This window comes from Emydura macquarii, unplaced genomic scaffold (assembly GCF_026122565.2).
Source record: "Emydura macquarii macquarii isolate MOO-44397 ecotype Brisbane River unplaced genomic scaffold, CSIRO-AGI_Emac_v2 contig_2211, whole genome shotgun sequence".
Lineage (NCBI taxonomy): Eukaryota > Metazoa > Chordata > Testudines > Chelidae > Emydura > Emydura macquarii.
Window position 1 is genome coordinate 260985 of NW_027132348.1, and position 22150 is coordinate 283134.

The 22150-nt window shown below is 38.9% G+C and overlaps 1 protein-coding gene across 3 annotated transcripts in view; it reads left to right on the forward strand.

Annotated features, from left to right (window-relative positions):
* The window catches only part of LOC137161002 (inactive phospholipase D5-like), a 178701-nt gene that overhangs the window by 64337 nt on the left and 92214 nt on the right, over positions 1-22150 (forward strand). For all 3 annotated transcript variants that reach the window (XM_067560012.1, XM_067560011.1, XM_067560013.1), the window contains exon 2: positions 21655-21791. In XM_067560012.1, the coding sequence (XP_067416113.1) occupies positions 21655-21791 (137 nt within the window). The remainder of the gene's footprint in view (positions 1-21654; positions 21792-22150) is intronic.

Below are 22150 nucleotides of genomic sequence, written 5' to 3' on the forward strand. Positions count from 1 at the left end.
TACTCACCAGCAACCATTCACCATACAAGAATACTAACCCAGGAACCAACCCCTGCAACAAATCCCGTTGCCAGCTCTGCCGACACATCGACTGTAGTGACACCATCACTGGTCCTAACCACATCAGCCACACCATAAGGAGTTCATTCACCTGCACATCTACTAATGTAATATATGCCATCATGTGCCAGGAATGCCCCCCTGCCATGTACGTTGGTCAAACCAGACTGTCACTATGCAAAAGAATAAATTGACACAAATCAGACATAAAAAATAACAACATCTATAAACCAGTCGGAGAACACTTCAATCTCCCAGGACACTCTGTAACTGACTTGAAAGTTGCCATACTTCTACAAAAAAAACTTCAAAAACAGACTTCATCGAGAAACTGCAGAGCTAGAACTCATCTGCAAACTTGACACAATCAAACTGGGTCTAAATAGGGACTTGGAATGGTTCTCTCATTACAAGAAGTAATTGTCACTGTTCAGACATTCTCACCTTCTAATCAATGGTTGTGAATAGTCCTCAACTACTCTAACTGAATGGACTTTGCTCATATCTACCTTCCCCATTGTTGTGCCTTACCCTTGGATATGTGTATGTATATACCTCCTATGTGATTTCTGTTCCTTACATCTGACGAAGTGGGTTACAGCCCACGAAAGCTTATGCCTGCAGAAATTAAATTTGTTAGTTTTTAAAGTGCTACAGGACTCTCGTTGTTTTTATCTGTTTGACTTATTTAAGCTTAATGTTGCATTGAAATTACGTTATGGCTTTAATTTCCTTATCTTTAAAGGTAAATTATAAAGACCCATTTAATACACAGGTGTCCTTAATAGAATTGGACTTTTATAAATGCTGCCTTAGCAGAGGTTTCCTTATCTCTTCACAAGCTGCAGAGCATCCTAGTTTAAATGATTTCCTCCTTCCATAGAACAACCAAAAAGGTTCTGTGTATGCACAAAAAGCCAATGTTAAATGCCATAACTTTACAAATACTTAACCAATTTGCTTCAGATGTCATTCTCCTACCTGTCCCTTTATGCTGGATAGAGGGGCAAGAATGGTGCAAAAGGGCTCTAAAAGCCCTGGATCCAACCACTGGAGTATATTCCCTCAGTGCAGGAACTGAGGAAAACAGCTACAGGTGTCTTCTGAGGATCCTCTAGGAAACCCTGGCATACAGGGCATGTGGGGGGTAAGGGGCCCTGTAAAGGATTGGGCTAGAGCACATAGCACTGCAGATATCCTGAGCAGAAGGCAGCATTGGCAGGCTATTATAATTGAACTTTCTAAATTACGTTGGAGGCTTTCATCCCTTGGAGCTGTCCGAAGGGCACAGCAGTGGTTTAAAGCCACCATTGCCGCCTTCCTCCTAGGCAATGAGTTTTGTGCTGTCTGTCTTGGAAGCAAAGTGCAGATTCTCACCCAATTGTTTTTTCTTCCTTAGAGAGCTATAAAACCACCCAAGTTTGACATCTCCATACTCAGCAATTTTCTGTCTCAACAAAGCATTTTTTTTAATTCCTTATATACTAAAAATGTCTGATCCAGTTTTACTTAATTTTAGAAACCAACCAAGCAACAAAAATCACACACATTTCAGCTTTGTATTGAGACCAAGGATGGAAAATTCCAGCTCCAAAGAAACTTGTTTGAGAGAGTTAGGAACAAATTAAAAAGGAAGTTACAGCACTCATTCCTTCTCTAATGCTGTGTGCCAGGGTGTATCAATCTTGAATTTACAAAATAAAAATAATACAAGAGCCACGGGCATGTTTCTGCTGTGGTCTAGCTCATAGAACTCAAACATGGCCAGTGGTTCAAGTAGACTGAAACAGTGAAGTGTGTTATCAGTGCACCAGCCAAGGAAGGAAAGATCTCCTTATGCTCACTGAACAGAATCGTGGAGAGAAGGGGAAGTCCAAGGGGAGTTCTTCCTTTGCTTTCAGCAGAGAAGGGGGATCTGCACTCCGTCCCTCACAGTGATACTTTAATGCTGGAATATGGTAAATAAAGACTATACCAATATGTGTGAGTTTAGTTTACATGTTTTGCTCAGTTTTCAAGGTAGCATCATGATGGATCAGTAGTAAATCATTCTTTAATTGCTGGAAGCAGTGGTACACTGAAGCTAATGAAGGTGAGATTAAATAATCCACAGGACTGAGGTATGAGTGAAGTATAAGTGACCTCCTTTACAATATGTGCTATCTACAGAAGCACAGACAGTAGATGCAAGTTGCTTTTTTTCAGCACTGTCCCATAATTCTGCAGGGACTTTGTTGTCTGATACTGCTGTCAACAGACAAAAGCTTTTGCAGAACTTACTCGAGGCCGCTGTCGCTTTCTGAGCAAAGGTGTTGGATGTGCTACAGTGTCTAAAGGCATCTTTGTTCTCCAGTGGAAAAGTCTCCTCCTCCCCTCCCCCCACAAAGATGAAGGCAAGAAACTTGCCAAAAGAAAGAGAAGATCCGTCACTGGTAGCAACAAATATCATGGCTGCAAAGAAAGAAGAAATGAGAAATACAGTGTCAGTGAAAATAATAAAGCTTGTTTATTTTTTCCTTGATATAGCAGACACTCTGGCTTATATAATGACAAATAAATAATAATAGAAGAAAAAAGGCTTGTAAGAGACCTTCATTGTGACATCTCAAAAAGGATTCCTGAATTTCAGGCACAGCTTGATAGATGATCCGCTGTCCATACCTCTCCTCTGTCCCATGTAGAATGAACACAAGTTCGGCAGCTGCTACTGCCGTCCTGAGGCAGTAGTCTTGGAAGGTACAGATCATTCTGTTCCTTTTAGCTTAGCAGGACTCAAACTTGTCTACTTGGAATTGCCACTTGATTTGCTCCTAAATCAAGTTAATACATATTCTGTGAAATCCTACACATAGACTCAGTAATTTATTGATTAGTACTTTTATAGTTTCAAGTTCCCAAAGCTAATTCCCACATTCTACATTTAATTACTTAAATTATTTATCTTACTTATCAGCACTCTGTGTGAAGCTAAACCCCTGTTCTTTCAAGTCTTCCCCATCTCTCACCTATCTCCAGCTGTATCTCCGTCATTCTAGACTGTAGTGATGTCCTCCCACATAGTGATTGACAAGGAGAAACTAGATGACATCTAGTTCCTTCTTTCTATCTGTTCCTTCTTTCTATGGCTCTGTCTACCAGAGGGAAATTTTTCAAAAATTCGCTCCTGGTGTTAGCAGTGTTGGGACTCCTAGTGTATGCAGCCTACCACATGCCAAATCTGTTTTAATCTCCATGTTAAGTATGTCAAGATTGCAATAGGGAAAGATGGCTTTAAAGCACCTTTGCAATCTCTTTATTTTTGGCTAGTTCAGCACCAATCTACCAGTACAGATTAGAGTAGCCTGATGACTGTTCTAAATTGAGTTGACTGCCAACAGCCCCCAGGAGATTTTCCATCAGCTGAGGAGTCTAGGGCAATGGGCAGTATAGGCTAGGCTTCCTGTTCTCTCACCGTGCTCTTTCACCAGGATGCTACAGCAGCTCATGACTGCTGAAAGAGGAGTCGGCAATGATGGTGCGTATCTGATCAGTAGTGAAAAATGTGGCATGTTTAATGAGTTTGTGTAACTTGAAAGCACAATTAGTGCTGAGGGCCAACTCCATGAGATGGTGGAAGCAAGAACTGGGAAGGCAAGTAGAGCCTTTTTGAGTCTGGCAAAGATCTGGAAAAATAAGGAGAGTCATACAAGAACCAAGATGCCATTGTGATAAGCCCGGTTGTTATAAGCTTCTGAAATGTGGCAAATGCTGGAAACCCACAACACAAAACTTAATACATTCCATCAGAGATGGAATACTTGGTGTCCATTGGTGGGATAAAGTAACCAATGCGGATGTGTTACAAAAGACGGGCCAGCAGACTGCAGAGACAATGATTTGAGATAGAAGGCTGAAGTGGTTTGGACATATATGGATGTCAAAAAACTATATTCTTAGAAAAGCCCTTGATTGGATGCCAATTGGTGGAAGATGGAAAAGAGGAGGATAACAAATGACACATAAAAAAGACATTGAGAAAGATGCTGCTGTTATGGAAACAAACTAAAATGGAGCAAGAAATGTGGCATTAGGCAGATGGAAGTTGGAAGACTGGGTTACATCATGTGTTACAAGGCACGAAAGCATCCAATAGATAAAACAGCTCTATGCTACATAAGGGTTCTCCTTCATGTTGGAATCTTTGACTGGCCAGTATCACTGACTCAGCTCAGGGATACTGGTGCAGTGTTACTCCAATGAACTGGAACATCAGACCTATAATTTTGTTTTCAGAAAACTGCAATGTCCAAACCACAAGATGAAACTTTTTAAAGACCTCTCTCACTGAAAATTGTGTACATTGCTGCATTTATCTCAGCGAAAATAGGAAGAAGATTACAGTCTTATCTTACCAACCCCCTACATGATTTTTCTTAGGGTTAGAGTGCTGTAGCAAAAGTTCCATCTGCCTTCCAGAGTTACTGTTGCTTTCCATTTGCGTCAAGAAGTATATCAACATATGCGGTCTTTGGGATTGCCTAGAGGAGGACAGACCATTAGAACTACCCACCAGCAACAGTTTTAGAACTACAGACCTAGGTCATCGTTTGTCAAAGGTCCCAAAATGGCTCTTAAAGCCTCTGAACTCACTCTTGTGTGGTAGAGAGGCAAAGAAACTTGGAAAGTTGTCACCTAGAAAGTGGCGCGCACTTCTGCAAAATATCATGGGGTGAATGTTTTCACTTGTGCAGATGTTGCGATAGATGCAAATTCCTTGGAGCAGTCATTGAAAGTTGTTGTTAAATATATTTAATGATGTTACAGATTGTGAAATGGTCTCCGTCAGTTTGGACTGGTGTTGCTGACGCTCTACAAAGAGAATTTTTTCCTCCTGTTTGTGAACTTGGCTTCTGTGCTTCATTTATAGCAATCTGGAGACCTCTCTAGAATGACTAGTTTTCTGTAGTGGCGTTGCCAAATTGTTGAAGCTTTTTTGCCTATTTTTATAAGGTATTTTTGTTTTCTGTATTAGAAAATAAATAGCATGAAGCAGGAGACAGTAAGTGAAGTTTGTCCTGTCTTTTTTTTTTTTTTTTCTCTCTATGCCTCTGTTCTTTTTCTGTAAAGTGCACACTGAAAATGGAAAGGCTGGCGCCTGGGCATCTTCATCTTTGGTTGGTGCTTCAGCCTGTTAATACACTTGCTGGAAAGTCACCTTTTCAGTTACAACTAGCATAGCTAAAGTACAGGAACCAATGGATTTACACTGATGCAAATCTGAAGTAATTCAATTAATTCACTGGCATTAGACTGGCGAGTAAATGAGTAGAATTTGCTCCCAAACTCATAGAGAAACAAAGATGCTATCCGTCTCTTGTGGGAACAATGCTGGTTTAGTCCAGTTATTCATTTTGCTCTCGAGTGGGATTAAGCACTGGGCAGAAACAATTAAGATTTAAATAGTCCCAGTCCAACTTTATATCCAAAGCAGATAGTGTGGACATTCACTGTTTTTAAATTACCTGTGGAAGGACATGACATAATCATATAAAAGGATAAAATCTGGAATCACTGAAAGTCTGGCTGTAGCAGGAGGGGTTTGTTACAAAGGTTGGCAGCGGAAAACAGGCTCAAGAAAGCCATAATTCTCTTGAAGTCTTTGAAAACAAAGCAAAATTGAAATATTTTATCTGCTTCGTATATTGTGGATACTTACAAGGCTTCAAATGCTTTGAATTATGTTAGTTTTTGATCAATGCGGTGTATTTGTAACTGTATTGGTCCAAGGATATTAGAGAGACAAGGTGAGTGAGGTACTATCTTTTATTGGAGCAATTTCTGTTGGTGAGAGAGACAAGCTTTTGAGCTACACAGAAGAAGAGCTCTGCGTGGCTTGAAAGCTTGTCTCTCTCACCAACAGAAATTGCTCCAATAAAAGATATTACATCACCCACTTTGTCATTCAAAAATTTTGATTGAGGCATTTATCTTAGAAAAGATCAAGCTGATGATTTGTGCCATACGTGACTCACAATAGAAATCACCTTATTTGCTTAAAGAGTTGATCTAATGACCTTGTTAAACTAGTGATGTGCCTGAGTCTCAAAGATACCATCCAGATATGTATTCTGAACACCCCCAAAGTCAATAGGGTGTTGGCCAGGGTTTTGGGTCAGTGGTAAAATCTGATTTTGAGTTCAGAGTAGTGATTCAGATCTGGGCCTTGGCTTGGACCCATCTCTAGTTTTAACTTTTTAAATTTCCTAGGAAAATAGAGCTCTCAAAGTCTGACAAATGAACACTGAAATTAAAAAAAAAAAAAAAAAAAAAAGGCTTTAATCACTGAAGAACATTTTTCCCTGCAAAGGTTTTGTTGAGCAGTCACTATCTCTTTACAAAGGAAAACTTAGTTTGGTTATTGGAGAGAAGTCTGTCTAACTACCTTTTACTCCAAATGGATTCACAGTGCAAAAAAAAAAAAAAAAAAAAAAAAAAGTATGTTACTTTTGAAGATTAAAGGTTACGTCTTACTCCCTTTAAAGTCAATGGCAAAACTTCCACTGATTTCAGTGGTTGGTTCAGAGCCAATAGAAAATTAACAAGAAGGGGGAGAAAGTAAGATGCAGGAAGCCTGGAGTACTATAAGTTCACAACAGAGCAATCGGAAGCAGGAGACATGGGGTAAAGATCCTGATCAGAATAATGATTTACATTGGTAGTTGAGAGAATGAACAAGCAGAGTTGGTTCAATCACCAGGGCCTGTAGCTCTTTAGTGATAAGCACAGCATTTCAGATAAACTCTTTCTCTGGTAACCCATCACTAAGCAGCAACAATTGTGGTTTATTTTATTGCTTATAATAAAATTACATGTACTGTATAGTTACTGAGACAAACATAAAAAGATTGATCTCTGGCACTTTATTGCACATCTTGAAGACCACTGCTATACATGTGATATTGAGGAATTTGAGAGAAATCCTACATGTAAGTTCTCTGCATCTTGCTCTCTTACTCCTGCTCCCTCCCCATGTAGAGAAACCATGTTGATTTTACTGTCTATCAAACCTTTGTACACCCGTGAAATAGGGCAGCATTTGCTCAGAAATAAACTTTATTGCTGGGTTTTGTAGACACAGAGTGGGGGAGAGAGTATATATAAATAAAATAAATGTATTTACTCCTTCTTAGATTTGTTTGAAATGTAAATATTCAGAGTTTATCAATCTGTTTTAACTAATGAGCTCTATTCCTAAAGATTGTAGATAAAAGCTTGCTTTCATATCTCCAGAAATAATTGTCCTATTTTAGTATCTACTATCAGACTAAAATAGGCAGTGTTAAAATTACAAACCAGATGGGAATGCAGATATAGTTCCTATTACTGCTAGTACAAGAAAGTATACTTAAAATGCTGAGTTAACCAACTTCACCAACTTTTAAATTAGTTTCTAGAAGCACTAGGGGGATCAATGGAATAATCTTGTCCAGTTCTGAAACAGTTTATTTGTACCTCTCTAGCACTCTCTTGGGGAGAGAGCAGTGCTGCTCCTGTCTCAGAGTCCAGGGGCCAGCCCTTCTGCTGTGCAATTCTGGGCATCTGTCCCTTTGTGGGAGGAGTTAAACTAGTCCAAACAAAATATCATTTTGCTTCTGCAGTCCATCAAAAGCAGGGTCTGTGGCCTTCAGGAAAGCAAAGAGGAAAAAAATGTGAGACGAGTACTGGCCCTTCTCCTTTCTAAGATGATGTGGTCAGCCAAGATTCTCAAGCCATTTCCCTGGTCAGCACCTTTGCTTCCAGGGAGCTCTGAGTTGCAGTCCTGCTCCTTCAAGGTATGTCTACACTGCAGCCAGGAGGAGTGATTCCCAGCCTGGGTACACCCTTGCGCTAGCTCAGCTTGAGTGAGGAAGTGAAAACTAGGCCTGTGGCTGTTGCAGCAGTGGTAGCAGCTTGGTCTAGTCACCTGGGCTCCGACCGAGGGGGTCAGGCAGGCTTGGAGTCAGGCAGCTAACCTATGGCACTACCAGTGCTGCAACGTCCACTGTGTTCTTTTTAGCACAGTAGCTCAAGTCTGTCTACTCATACCTCCCTCCTGTAATGTAGATGTGTCCTCGGAGCACCACCCCTACACTGAGCTGGGATCTTCTGTTTTAAGGACCCACCCACCTCCAAACTTGAGAAGCCTCACAGGTACGCCAGGTTGAGGCTGATTGTGCCCAGAGAAGCTCTTTAACTCCTTCCTGAGTGGGGTGGAGATCTGCCCCACCACACCATTACATACTTAAGAGATCGAACATGTTTTTTATTCCAATCTGACTGCTCTTTGGAAGCAGGGCACATGACGGAATGTCTTTTAAGAACTTCTGAATACACTTTTGTTCAGAGGTAATTAATATTTCTAAAAGACTTTGGTTTATATTTTTAAATAACTTGCTTGATTGAAGTTACTTTAGATACTGTTGTCTCTTACCTGCACGTGCGTGCGTGCGTGCGTGCGCGCGCGCGTGTGTGTGTGTGTGTAAATAATGCATATATATTATAAAGGAATATGTAGTGGTGTGGTGTAATATAAAGATTTTATCAGCATGGGATTTCTGCATTACTCATAAGTAGCAGAGCATTTATATGCAGTGGCAAAAACTACACTGATTCAAAGTCAAGATTACACAGTTATACACTCAGAAGTCAGAAAATGCACAAGTTATGGTTGAACACACCACTTTAATTCTGCCCCCTTGCATGTATGTGTTTAATTGTGTGGTTGTGTACTACTTCTCAAATAAGACACTATATTGTACTATATTGTATACTGATGCATCTGACGAAGTGGGTTTCTGCCCATGAAAGCTTATGCCCAAATAAATTTGTTAGTCTCTAAAGTGCCCCAGAACTCTTGTTGTTTTGCTGAAAACAGACTAACATGGCTACCCCTCTGGAACTTGTATATTCTACTTGTTTTTCCCATTACATGTAATGATATTGTAATCTTAAATTATGCAGACAAGCTGTATTTATAATTTATATACATATGCACAATGTGTGCATTTATATTTGTTTTTTAATAAGCAAGGACAAAACTTCACACCGTACAGCATGAGAATAATATGCTAGTATAAAATCGTCAGACCCCAAATTACTTCCAAAATGCTAGTAATTATTTAATAGTCCCTCCTGCAAAGAACAGAACAAGTTCCATATTCTAAGACCTCTGGAACTTTTGTCTCTTTTACATGAAACATGACAGAGAAATTTTAGACATTATCCGTTATGTGATAAGCATAATTTAGTACCAAAGAAAATACATACAGTGGCTGACATGCAAGTTGATATTTTTCATAGGAATTCTAGCAAAATATGAACAGATCCAGGATTAATTTTTTTAAAAATAGAATATGAGATAAATAATATATAAATTCTTAGGCTCTCAGACTGGATCAGGCTAGGTAAATACCTGCATAAATCCATTTGTGGGATTGGGGCCTTACTTCAAACCTGAACTCCACCTTAACTCCAACTTGGAAAGGATAGATACAGTAATGCCCACCCCCAACATCACTTCCTCTTTCATCTGCTATAAAAGACCTTTATTTCAAATCACTTATTTTCTCTTTCTTCAGAGAAAGTATTATTATTTCATATAAACACATATTACAAAAAAACTGGGACATGTAAGGTACCCTTCAGAATACCTTCAGTATACTTTTAGGGGCATTTGTGAAGTGGCTGCAGAGGCTGGTAACTCAGAATTGTTTTACCTCCTGTGTAGATTTGTATGAAATGTAGGGCATAGTGCTGTGGGGAGTGGCCTCTCATCTCTTCTGACCCTAAAGCATCATGGAGCTGACTTCGTTTGTAATGCCAGCAGAGAGGCATGGCAATGAGGCAGGGATAGGAAATGCTGTGAAGGCAGAATTCTTCCTCACATTTCTTCTCGACAGAAATTTGGAGTTCTGGGCTTAGATTTCCTCAAAGCAGAGAGAAGGCAAGGATTGGCCTGAGCCAAAGATATTAGCTTGTTTCCTTCTTTTGATGGGTCTCAGGGTGACCAGGACAGTGAGTCAACTTGTTACCTGCCTCTATCTCCAGTGAGGAGACTTGCTCATGCTTAACTGGGTGTCAGCTCCCTGATACCACCAGGCCATTAGTCACCTAAATAATCTCTGCTGGGTCATGTCAACCCTTACTTTGCCTTTCAGGTTAACAATAAATGCACCCCAGTCCCTGATTCCCTTTGAAATGTTCCCTTGTAGTGTCCAGCCTCTTATCCACTCCAAGCTTTCAGTAATACCAGGTCTGCTGTCCCCAAAGGGTAGTGAATATACCTGATTGAATAATTGAATTCAGGACGAAGTGGGTTACAGCCCACGAAAGCTTATGCCTGCAGAAAATAAATTTGTTAGTCTTTAAAGTGCTCTCGTTGTTTTTGCCATATACAGACTAACACGGCTACCCCTCTTGAACTCAGGATTAGTTCCTTGTACAATACCACAACACTGACACATAGTTATAGTAGAAACAATCATAAGTTTAATATCAAAGATTGAGATGCAAGAGATAGTGAATAAGGATAATGGAAACAGAAAGGCTACATACAAAACAAAATCTTAACACAATTTCTAGAGACTAAACTTAACAGGCTAACCTCCTGTCTAGAGCAGTTTTATCTCACTCAAAGCTTTTTTGCAGCATTTCCAACCAAGGCAGGTAGTGATCCTGTTTTTATGAATGTAAACTCACTGATCATTTAGTTCCTAGGTGTAGGATAACAGGATGCTTTCCTTTTGCCCCAGTTAGCCTGGTAAACCTTTGAAGTGCACCCTCAGATAAGGCTCTTTTCCTCCTGCTGTTCTCATCTTTCTGTTAAATCTTACAGTCCTTCATCTGCATTTAGCTAAAACTGGTGATTGTGAACAAGATGATACTCAATTTACATTTAAACAGATAGATGGATAAACATCTCTGGTCTTGCAGGAAACCAGTCTTTCACCTCTGCTGGGGATTAACGCTTTGATACAAACTATAAGAACATATTTCCAATATATATACACATAACTCCTTACATAGTAGCAGTCCATCATTTTACAATGATATTCATAACCAATGTAACACTTGTTTTCTTTTGTCGTCTTATATCATATTCTTTGGTGAACCAAACTGTACATGCCAGTTTCTAAAATTTATTATTTGTAATTCAGTAGTGCATAGGAGGCACAGTCAGGATCAAGTTCCTGTTGTGCTAGACACTGTACACATTTATAATAAAAAGATGGTTCTTGCCCTAAAGTGCTGACAGTCTAAGGGGAATACAACAAATATATATGGGAGTACATGGTAACAGTAAGATGATTGTGGGAGGTGATAAGCAATGATCACCGCCTGGCAACTGCCTACCTATAAAGAACAAAACAGAAATGGGCATCTGTGCTCATTATGTCAGATTTTTCAGACAGTCAGTGTATTATCTACCAAATTGAATAACTTTTAGATATAAAAAGTTATCAATATCCCTCATTTAATTTTAAATACAAAATTTCATAAGATAAAATACCTGGTTACTAAATTACCTCGCAATTTTGTCTAGTGAAATAAAAGCACAGATCAGATATACATAATCACTATAATTATCAAGTTTACCTTTATCTCCCTAGTTAGCTATGGATCAGAAGACTTCTCTATTTCCTTTCTCTCTCTTTAAAGTAGTATATAATTCATACTGTGAACATCACATTGGTTATGTTCTCTGTAACAATGGAATTAGATTTGCCACTTAGCCAAGCAAGCTATTATTTCAATAAGAACTCACAATAAAGTTAGAAATTCAGAGTGAGCTAAAAATAAACACCCCATACCTTAGATGGTTTTCATTTCACGAACTATTTGATAATGGGCTTTTCAATCTAGCAGAGAAAGGTATAACACAAGTCAGTGGCTGGAAGTTGAATCTAGACAAATTCAGACAGGAAGTAAGGTATATATGTAATATGAGAGTAATTAACCATTGGAACAATTTACCAAGAGACATGGTGGATTCTCCATCATTGACCATTTTAAAATCAAGATTGGATGTTTTTCTAAAAGATATGCTCTAGGAATTATTTTTGGGAAGTTCTGTGGCCTGTGTTATACAGGAGGTCAGACTAGATGATAACAATGGTCTCTTCCAGTCATGGAATCTGAGTGGTGGGCATTTGAAAATCTTAGACTACAGGCGCTGAATGTTGTCTATATTGGTAAAAAGCAATGGAGTTACTCCAGGGTTTAATTTGGACCCAAATGCTTAAGGTGGCTTAGTGCCAAGGGTAATCTGAATACTCTTACAATTTAAACTTAAGTATTACTTTCCATCAACAGAGCAGAATTTAGTCCTCTGTGCTCTAACACAGAAAGTTCTGACATGAGTCTGCAAATATTCTAACTTTAAATATTTTTAATTTTAAAACTACTGAATTGATCTAGTTCAAATTTAGTCTGGTTTTACTTCCTTAGTGAGGAATTTAAAATGAGGAAACTTTGAAATTTCTAGCTTCAAAGTTTTGAGTTACATTTATATTTGGGAAACGTAACTGTTTTACACTCTCTCTAGCTCAAAAATGGACAAACTAGTTCAGGGTTTTTTTTTAAATTCACCTTTTGGCTTAAAGCAAACAGAAAACTTCACCCCAAAAGTCTGGGTGACTGGAAAAATGAGGATTAGAATAGAAACTGAATCAACCTATGAAAACTATATTGGTAATGAATTTTAATGTTTATGAAGATAAGAAAATTAAACAGTGGCCAGAAGCAGCCAGAACACTGGAAGTTACTGCACCAGATGCTAAATCCTGACTTGCAATATTGCTGTTATTCTAATGTAAATTTCCTTAGGATATAAGAGCACAAAATTAATTTAGTTTGTGACACAAGCCAGATTTATACCAGGTCTCTAGAAGAGCAGTGTAGTATGTTAATTTGTAACCTGTGATTCTTTCTAATGATACTGCTTGTGAGGTCCCAATTACAGCAAGAATTACTGATCCCCTGTAAGAAATTTGTGAGCTGCTAACTGGAGATATTCAGCTGATTTTCTGGGGAGGCCTGAATTACATTTTTAATTAGGGTTTGTGGGCCAGGTTTATGAAGGCAGGGCTCTAATAAGAGCTTTGATACACAGTTAACAGGTAAGTGTGGCATTAATCATCAAGGGATGAAAGTTTTGGTAGCACCAATTTTTTAGCTCTGTTAAGTCAAAGCTATTTCTACTTGTTGTATATCCAGTTCTTTTCTCCATCTTGTGTCTCCTTTCACTCTTCAGTTTCCTTTTTTTGTCTCCCTTTTGTCTTCTGTTTTTTTAGTTCTATCTCTTATACTCTTTCTTTTATTTCTTTCTCTCACCTCTCCAGTCTTTCTTTTTTTTTTTTTTTAATTCTTTGCTCTTTCCCTTTTACTGTTGTTGTTTACTGTTGTTTACTGTACTTCCATTTAGCACCTTTTATCATTTTACCTCCCTTCTTTGGTTTCTGTAAGGCAGCAGAAGTGTTCTTCGCTGTATATAGTTAGTTCCTCTCTGCAGCCATTTCATGAAAAGCACTGCTGTCCTCTGAGAACTTGAAGCTTTTTGTGTGTTCATACCTGGACTCACTTTCCAGTAGGCTATTGCCTAATGTGCTAGAATCTAGAGAGTTACTAATCCTCGCTGCTTTCCCTCTTTTATGAGGAAGCTCTCTGCTGAAAAGGGAAATTGCCGGTAGCCTTGTCTGCTCGCAAATTTTACCCAAAACAGTAAATTCTCATTGGGGTGGCTGAACTCATGTTATCACTGTTGAGAGCCCTAGAAGACAGCCCGCAGGATTAATTAATACAGTGGTAAAAATGGGTCTTGCTGTGGAAATCCTCTCTACACTATGATCCACCTGTGAGGAATTTGTACAGTTATTGACTGTAGGTATGACCCAATAATGTGCAGTACTAGACAGTTTCCTTTTGCAGCAAATGCTGTGGCTGACTGTGCCCTTACTTCCGCAATGCAATGGGCAAAGCTATGGAGTGCCATCCATGGCCTCTTTTGGTAGGGCCAAATTGCAATACGATCTTAAATTTAGATGAATGCTGGATGAAACATCAGTCTGGTTGGGAGTTTATGGCCCTAATGTAGACTATCCATTGTACCTATTAAGACTATTCTCCCCCACATTAATTCAAGATGAGACAGAGCTATGCTAGGAGTTATCTTATGTGCTGAAGTCTTTGATTTTCTTACTGGATTTTGAACTTTGAATGTTACTAGTTCTCTGTAGCATGACACTTTTTGTGGAGGAGGGGTTTGCATAACTAACCCTTATTGCCTTGGATGTCTTCCAAAAGCGTTTATCATTCTACTATTTAAGGTAAATGTTACAGTCAGTGTATTATATGCCTGAACTGTTGGAGCAAAGAATAAAGAGCATGGTTTTGAGCGTCAGCTCTGATGTTTTTTCTTTCAGTTGTTAAACATGGCCAAAAGTTGCCATACAACCAAATATTTATAGCAGGACATTACTATTCAGAATAGTTCATCATATTGATTCCTAAATAGCTTTTTGTTTGGGATTCAGATGAGGGAGAAGAAGATCACAAAATAATCAGGAGTCAATAAATCCTATCTATCTATTTTTGATACTTCTACGGCCCCTCCTGCTGTAATATCTAAGCACCTCAAAATCTTTAAGATATTTGACCTCACTACACCCCTGTCAGGTAGGGCAGCTCTATTATCCTCTTTACACCTGGTGAACTGAGGCACAGAAAGACTAAGTAACTTGCCTGAGGTCACACAGGAAGCCTGTGTTAGAGCAGGCATTTAAACCTAGGTGTCCCATATCTTAGACTTAGTACCCTAACCACTGGGCCATCTTTTCTCTTCTGAAGAATCCTGACTAATGTGGTGCTGTTTGATCCTCAATGCAATCAAAATGACTCTTGTTTGTAAGTTTGATGCTAATGTACATTAATTAACCTCTACTGGAAGGTTTAGTACTGCAGTTCAGGATAAACTAGATGCATCCCAATGCCCCAACATTGGAGAATAGTCTCTAGAGTATTTTTTTTCTGTAACAAATAATGATAGACTGTTTCCACGAGCTCTTAATTTTCCTTTCTACTCACTATTTAACTTTAAAGACTTTAGATTGAATCATTAATATATAAACAGAATACTTAGGTGTCTGTCCATCCCCTCAGTGTTCAGACATAACTCAGATGGGATGAGATTGGGGATGAAAGGGGGAAGAAAGCAGACTACTTAAGTACAGAAAATGTGTCCTACCAGTCTCTTATAGTTCTGCATGGCTTTAAGAAACATTCATTTATTAGCATATCACCTTATTCTTTAGTTTAGACACTGATATACAAATACAACTATATTTCAAAGTTACAATATACTTCAAAAGTATACAATATACAATTACATTAGGTTCAGTTTTCTCATTATACACATTTGATTTCTTGCTTCTTATTTACATGGGTACATATCTGTGTGTTTCAAAGATCACTTCAGAGTTCATTTTAAGAGAACTTGTTGAGCCTCATTTAGGGATAAGTCCTTTAAATTGGATATGTAAATGTTGTGTATAAAAACTAATTAATTGTGCCAGAAGGTTTAACCAGTCATTTCTTTAGACTTATAAAAATAAACCCATCCAATATTTCCGTCTACAAGTACAAAATGTATCTAATTAAATATTCACATTGGAATTAATGTCAAAATGTATTTAAATCTTTCAGATGCCTAACCAAATACTACCCATTTAACTTCTTTTCTACAGAAAATGCATTGATATTGGATTAAATAGGAGTAACTCCCTAGTGCAGTGTTTCTTAACCTGGGGTTTTAGAGGGGTCGCAAGTGCAGAGCTGGTATTGGGGGTGGCAAGAAAGGCAATTGCCTGGAGCCACAGGGGCGCCATGAAACTAAGTTACATGCCTCAGCCCCGTGGGGGTGGGACTCAGGCTTCAGGGGTACAGTAGTTTGGAAAGGTTAAGAACCACTGCCCTAGTGAATGGGTTGTGACAGTCAGGAATGCCAATCTGTTGATGTAAGAGCGTATGAGGTCTCTGTTAAGGTTTGCATGACAGCATGTGTTTGAAGGTGGGTTACATATTGCTTTTGGGTTTCCTTTGGAGTTGGGAGTGAAAGCCTTATGGAAGATTGGAGTGTTTTATTGCCAGCATTGTTGACAATATAAAGGTTGAAAAGGGTACAGGAGACTCTTCCTTTATCTTCTTCTTGCTGTACCTTTCAATTTCATGTGGGTGGGGATGCAACCTTAACTGTCCTTAGATGTACTTCTTGTTTATTAGTAACAAACTAACAAATAGGGTCCCTCTCAGCTGACTATCGTGTCTTCTGATAGTGCATTAAGTAACCTGACTGACATCTGTCACACATAATTTGTTCTTTCTCTTTCTCCCATTCTTTCCCCAAGGAGAGAAATGTATGGGCAGTGTGGCATTTTTGTTTTGTAGGGTTTTGTTTTGGGGAATATTTTTAAAATGTACAAGCTATTCTGAGTTTGTTAGTGAAGGCAGATTGAAGAAATACACGTTGTACTTAGAGTTAAAGGTGGCAAGGTCTGTGGTGGTCCTTAGCTCCTTGGTAAATTCATTCCACAGTCTTAAATAGACCCTCAGTAAAGCTCTATCTCTGATACTGATGAGCTTTTACTCTTATGGTAGATAGTTTGATTTAGTCAGAAGAGCAGAGCTGTCAACCAGGATTCTCCTTCCAGAGCATTAATTGATCTTCTGTGCCTACCCATGGCCACAGGAATCAGAGACCCCAAATCACCACTTTCCCTCCATCCCTTTGAATCTGCATAGCCCTACCTCATGACAGCATTACTCAACTTTCTTAGCTATCTTAACGTAGGGGGACTTTTCTCAAGATCTCCCTCTCCCTTTGTGTGTGAACATGCATCTTCCTCCGAGCATTCTCTGTGAGCATGGTAATGGACGTGAAAACCTAGGGTTTCTCTCTCTCTCCTTTTTTTTTTTTCTTCTTTTCTTTGTCTGAACAGAGTTTGGAAAAACTGAAGGTCATGAAAAAGATGTTATACATCCAAGGTAACATGCTGGCAGATACAATTCTGATCAGGAAGTGAGGTATCCTAATTAAAATAGGTTTTGTTTTTAAAAGGCATAAAAATCTAGGAATACTTTTCAAATATGGACTAGGGGCCAGATCTAGCTTGGTGTACTCATGTGAGGAGTCCCATTGATTTGAAGCTCTGAGTGAGTAAAATGAGTAGCACATGGAGCTGGATGGCTCATTGATTTGCTATTGGAATACAAATTCTTTCACCTGCAAGGTCAATCAGTTCACTAGTGATTAGATCATGCTGCCATCTGATTGGGCTTCGGTAGCCTTTATGAGCGGTACTGTTCATTGAAGGGATGTGTTTGTCACAACTCGGCATGTTTGTTGGCATTTTCTATAGCAGCACCACAGGTGTTGGGCATGCAAACTAAATAAGCATTGTGCCCTTAGGCTGAATCCCTCCTTATCAAAAATGAAGCAAACTGGTGTGGTGAGAAGTGTGGGCTGAGCTGTCCAGTTCGTATAATATGGTCACTATAAATTATGGCTGAGCAGCAGCTCCCATGGAATCCCTCACTTTGAGATCCCTGCATATGCTCTTGTCCTCAGTTTTTGAATTCCTTCCTCTGGGGAAGTCTGCTGTCACTTTTAAGAGTTTCTTTCAAAACTGCACAGAAAACTGGAGAAGTGGTACATGAGATTCCCAGCAGTAAAGTATTTTTTTAATTACAACAACCTATTGAAATATTGCCTGGAGTGTGAGCTTTGGTAGCTGGCAGTTAAGATTTATAATCTTCAATAAAAGGCTCTGGAGATTTACGTGATGCCACTATCTCACATTTCTTTCTTCGATGAAGCTGTTCCTCACACAGTAGCTGCTTTTGAAGTTTTATTTTCAAATATAAACACCTATTTGAATACAGGCCCTGTTCAGATATAGATTTTTAATTTAAAATTAAGCTTTGAAGGTTGAGAAGCTGCCACAGGAACTTGTGGCTCAGAAGAAGCAATTCAGTGATGGCTGTCAGGCTTTTCTGAGGCCGTTCAAAATCTAGCTCTCAAATTCCACATTTGGCCCTGTCAGATAAATCAAGCTTAAAATTAAAAAGGGGGATAAAAAGTAAATAGACTTTGAATTTGCCTTTTCTTTGTTATACACATGTTCCAGCTTAAAAAATAATGGGGGTTTGGATTTAAAGAATCCCCTACACTATTTGTAACCAAGACATTGGGCTGGTGCATGAGAAACAAAAAATGGAATTGACTAGAAATGTGAGAAGGTGACTGTTTTATTTTTAGTTGTCTAAAAGCAGTACAAAGAGCAAACCACATGGTGACTAGTAAATTAGGTTTTTATAAGTCTGTGTTCTTTATGGTGCTGGTGGGAAAGCAGTGCTGTTGATGAGATCATGGTTGGCGCACCATGCACTGTTATCAATCTTAAGAACAGGTTGGACAAACACCTGCCATGAATGGTCTAGATTCATTTGGGTGGTTGGGCCTGCATTTTTATGATGTGAAACTTGCAGCCAACAGTGGGTTATAAGAGTGCCTGGAAGGAGCCCAATTAGTCATAGAGAGACAGAACTAAATGTGCAGGTGGTCTCTAATCACTGTTTCACACAAACTATCTTGTTTTACTTTTTAAGGTACTGATCCTGCAATGCAGGATGCAGCAGCGCAGACACCAGCACTCTCACTGATACCTGTGAAAGTCAGTAGGACTTCCTGTGGGCTCAGATTAGAACATCTGGCTTGTAGTTCTAAAAAAACATTTTAAGAAAACGTTTAAACAAAAAGTACTGAGCTTGAAAAACTTGAAAAGAAATTGCACGAGGGTGAGGACTGCACTGCTGTTTGATGCACCATTGCATTGGGTTAGTGTTACAGCCAGGTTATTAACTCTTCCTCTCCTTCATCTGATTTTTTGTGAAGGAGGAGAGTCCTGTGACAGCACTGAGCTCTGCTATTACAGAGGGCACTGCACGTGCACAACCAGCCTTGCTATACTAACACTTTGTGTGAGTGTTGCAGGGGAGACGTGCATATTATTCTGTCTCCCTTCTTTGTTTGGTTTGCTCTGGGATCCTTTGTTCTTTGTATTGTATTCTTCTTAGTTGTATGTGCAACATGCCTCATGTTGCACGTGACCAGGATTCATCACCAAATTTGGTCCACTAGTTGGATCATTAGCTCCCCCAATTTGGGCCCAGGTACTGATGGAGAGTGTGACATGAACGCTGGTCTGTGCCCCCAAGTATTGTATTGATTAGCTTGCCAGGGCTTGCTGGGCTAAATAGGGTGGAGGTGGTTTTAAATTGGATCTAGGCAATGCAGGCAAGATCAGGCCTCTCTTCTGAAATCAGGTCACAGTTGGTGCTAGTTTAGTTGGCATTCATCTACTAAAGCTTGAGGCTGTTGGCTATAGCTCCACAGTTCAATGGTGTTTTTGGTATAGGTGCTGATAGCAGAATTGATCTCAGGTGCCTAGTTGTAAGATTGTTCGTATGACACAGTGTTCTTGGATGAGATTTGCCAGGTCTCCCTGATAGCTGGGATTTGGGAGGGTGGGGAATAGGTGGGTCCCAGGTTCCTTGAAGGGACTGAGACTCCAATTCTCCAAATTCCCAGTTTTTAGGGGTTGTCCATAGAGTTTGCTGTGATGGCCCTTCTTAAGGGCAAAACTTGATTAATAGAGTGGAGGGTGAGACAAGGGATATGTGCGTGTGCAGTAGGGATGGCCAGTTGTGGTTTCTTTATTTTCAGGGGGCACTGGGAGGACAAGGAGGAAGTCTTCTGGTTGTGATTGGGCTTCCTGTGGTTTGCTACTGTGGTGATGGTGCTTATTGCTTTGAAGAAGTTGAGTACAAACATCACACTTCTGTGATAACTTGCTGCCATGGTGGAACTGAGGATGGGATGCAATAAAGAAAGGGGCTTCCCTAACCCAGCTCAGTAGATAGCAACTGAACAACCGTAATAGCTTCTTGGCCTAGGAAGTGAGAAGAACATATGGGGCTAAAATCTGCTTACTTATACTGTTGTAAATCTATTTTAAATGAGAAAACAGGATTTTTATGTCTGTCCCATACCTGAATGATTGGGACTTGGACCTTTCCATCGATTCAGGGGCCAGCATTTAACAACATTTTTCTTCTAATTCCCAGTTGATATAAAGCTGCTGCCTCTGGGCTTGGGGGCCAAAATGCAGCCATTATAAATTATATTAGATAGATTGTCAGCATTCTTGGTATGTCTTTATATAATGCATTTATGAAATTGCCAAGTGTGTCTCATAACACAGTGGAGCCAGTATTGCCCAGAAGGATACATCTTCCACTGAACTAAATGAACATTGTTCCTGTGCCTCTGAGGACAAAATTGAGCTTGCTGTATTTTAAATAGGCAATATACTTCAGTCTCTGGCAACAGTGGTACACAGTACATTATTTTTTCTGAAGTATTATAGCTACGTCCTTCCTGGGATACACACTCAGATAGAAATTGTGGGTGCAAATCATTGTAAAATTGGGCCTTTCTCTGTGAGAAGGTAAGGTGATGGTGGTGGTTATTATATTATTACTTTTATTAATATAAATGACTGAGACTATGCAGAGAGTACATGCTACCTTTAGACTTGTACCACTGTTTGTTCAGTAGCAAACATAAGATTAATACTCTTTAAGATTGCTTGATATAATAAACTCCTGGTCTGGGTATTTTCTAGTTAAGAAATTACAGTTACAAGGTAATAACTGAAAATTAACGAAATCAGTAACTGGCAACAGCAGTTTAGTTTTGTTTTCTTTTTCCCTATATGTTTGTTGTGCAATTTTTTCATTGCTAGGAATGCATGGTGAAACTTTAAGGGTAGTGATACCCACATATCGCACATCCCTGCACAATCCACGTGTGCAAAAAAGATAATTTACCCATTTCATTCATCTCTGTAAGATACATGCCCAGAGGTCACCTTTAAAAAGTTCACATTTTCCTATAGTTACTGAACAGTTGTATCTGAGTTACCACCACAGTATTATTTTACTCTAGGCTTAATGAAATACTATTCCACATTTTAATATCAACTACTGCATACAGAAATGGGAAATGTCCTTTTGCTCTTCATCCTTCTTGTGATGACATGTTTGTTTTCAAGTAAACAAACAAAAGCTATCAAGACTTGTTCAATGCCAAACTGTTGTATATATCATATCTATGGTCCATAATCAGAAATATGTAATTAAAGCAGCAATGACTATTTTACTGGATAATGCTTTCATCATGGTATAAATGAAAAGTAGTTGAAAAGTCCTAATGTTGTCTGTGACATGAATTATTTAACTGCCATGTTTAATGTAAACTTGAAGATGATACTGAAGGATGGTGTTGAAAGAATATTTTCATCCTAAAATGTGTTTCATGTTGATAGTTATGGCATTCATATATTCAATATGGTTTTAGATCCTATTGAAAAGTGTTAGAATCTCAGTTCATTGACTAAAAGGTGCCCACTCCATTAAAACTTTTAAAATATATTTATTTTTAATCTTCTTAATCTCTTTCAGTCCCAGCAAAAATGCATTGTGATCTTTGCGCTGGTGTGCTGCTTTGCGATTCTGGTTGCACTGATATTTTCAGCAGTGGATATAATGGGAGAAGATGAGGATGGACTCTCAGAAAAGAATTGTCAAAATAACTGTCGGTAAGAGGTAACAAAAAAAACTTCTCTTTTGGGGTGGGCGAGGACATCAATGTGTTTATATAATGATGCTTAATAAAAAAAAGACATTCCCAGAGTGTAATGGGGGTGGAGAAAATGCTATTTCTTCTATAATATTAAGATTGGTGTGTTAACTCTGGCAAAATAAAACAGAATAAGAACTCCTGCAGCTCCTTCTTTCCCCCTCATATACAGGCAGAATGAATATTAAAATGCCATAAAAAGCCATAATGTTCTGAAATAGATTATTCCCATCAGTCATCATTGGCACTTTGCAGTTGGCCATTAATACTATTCTCAGTTTCTCATAATTCTGCGGTGTACCAGTCTGCATTATGTTG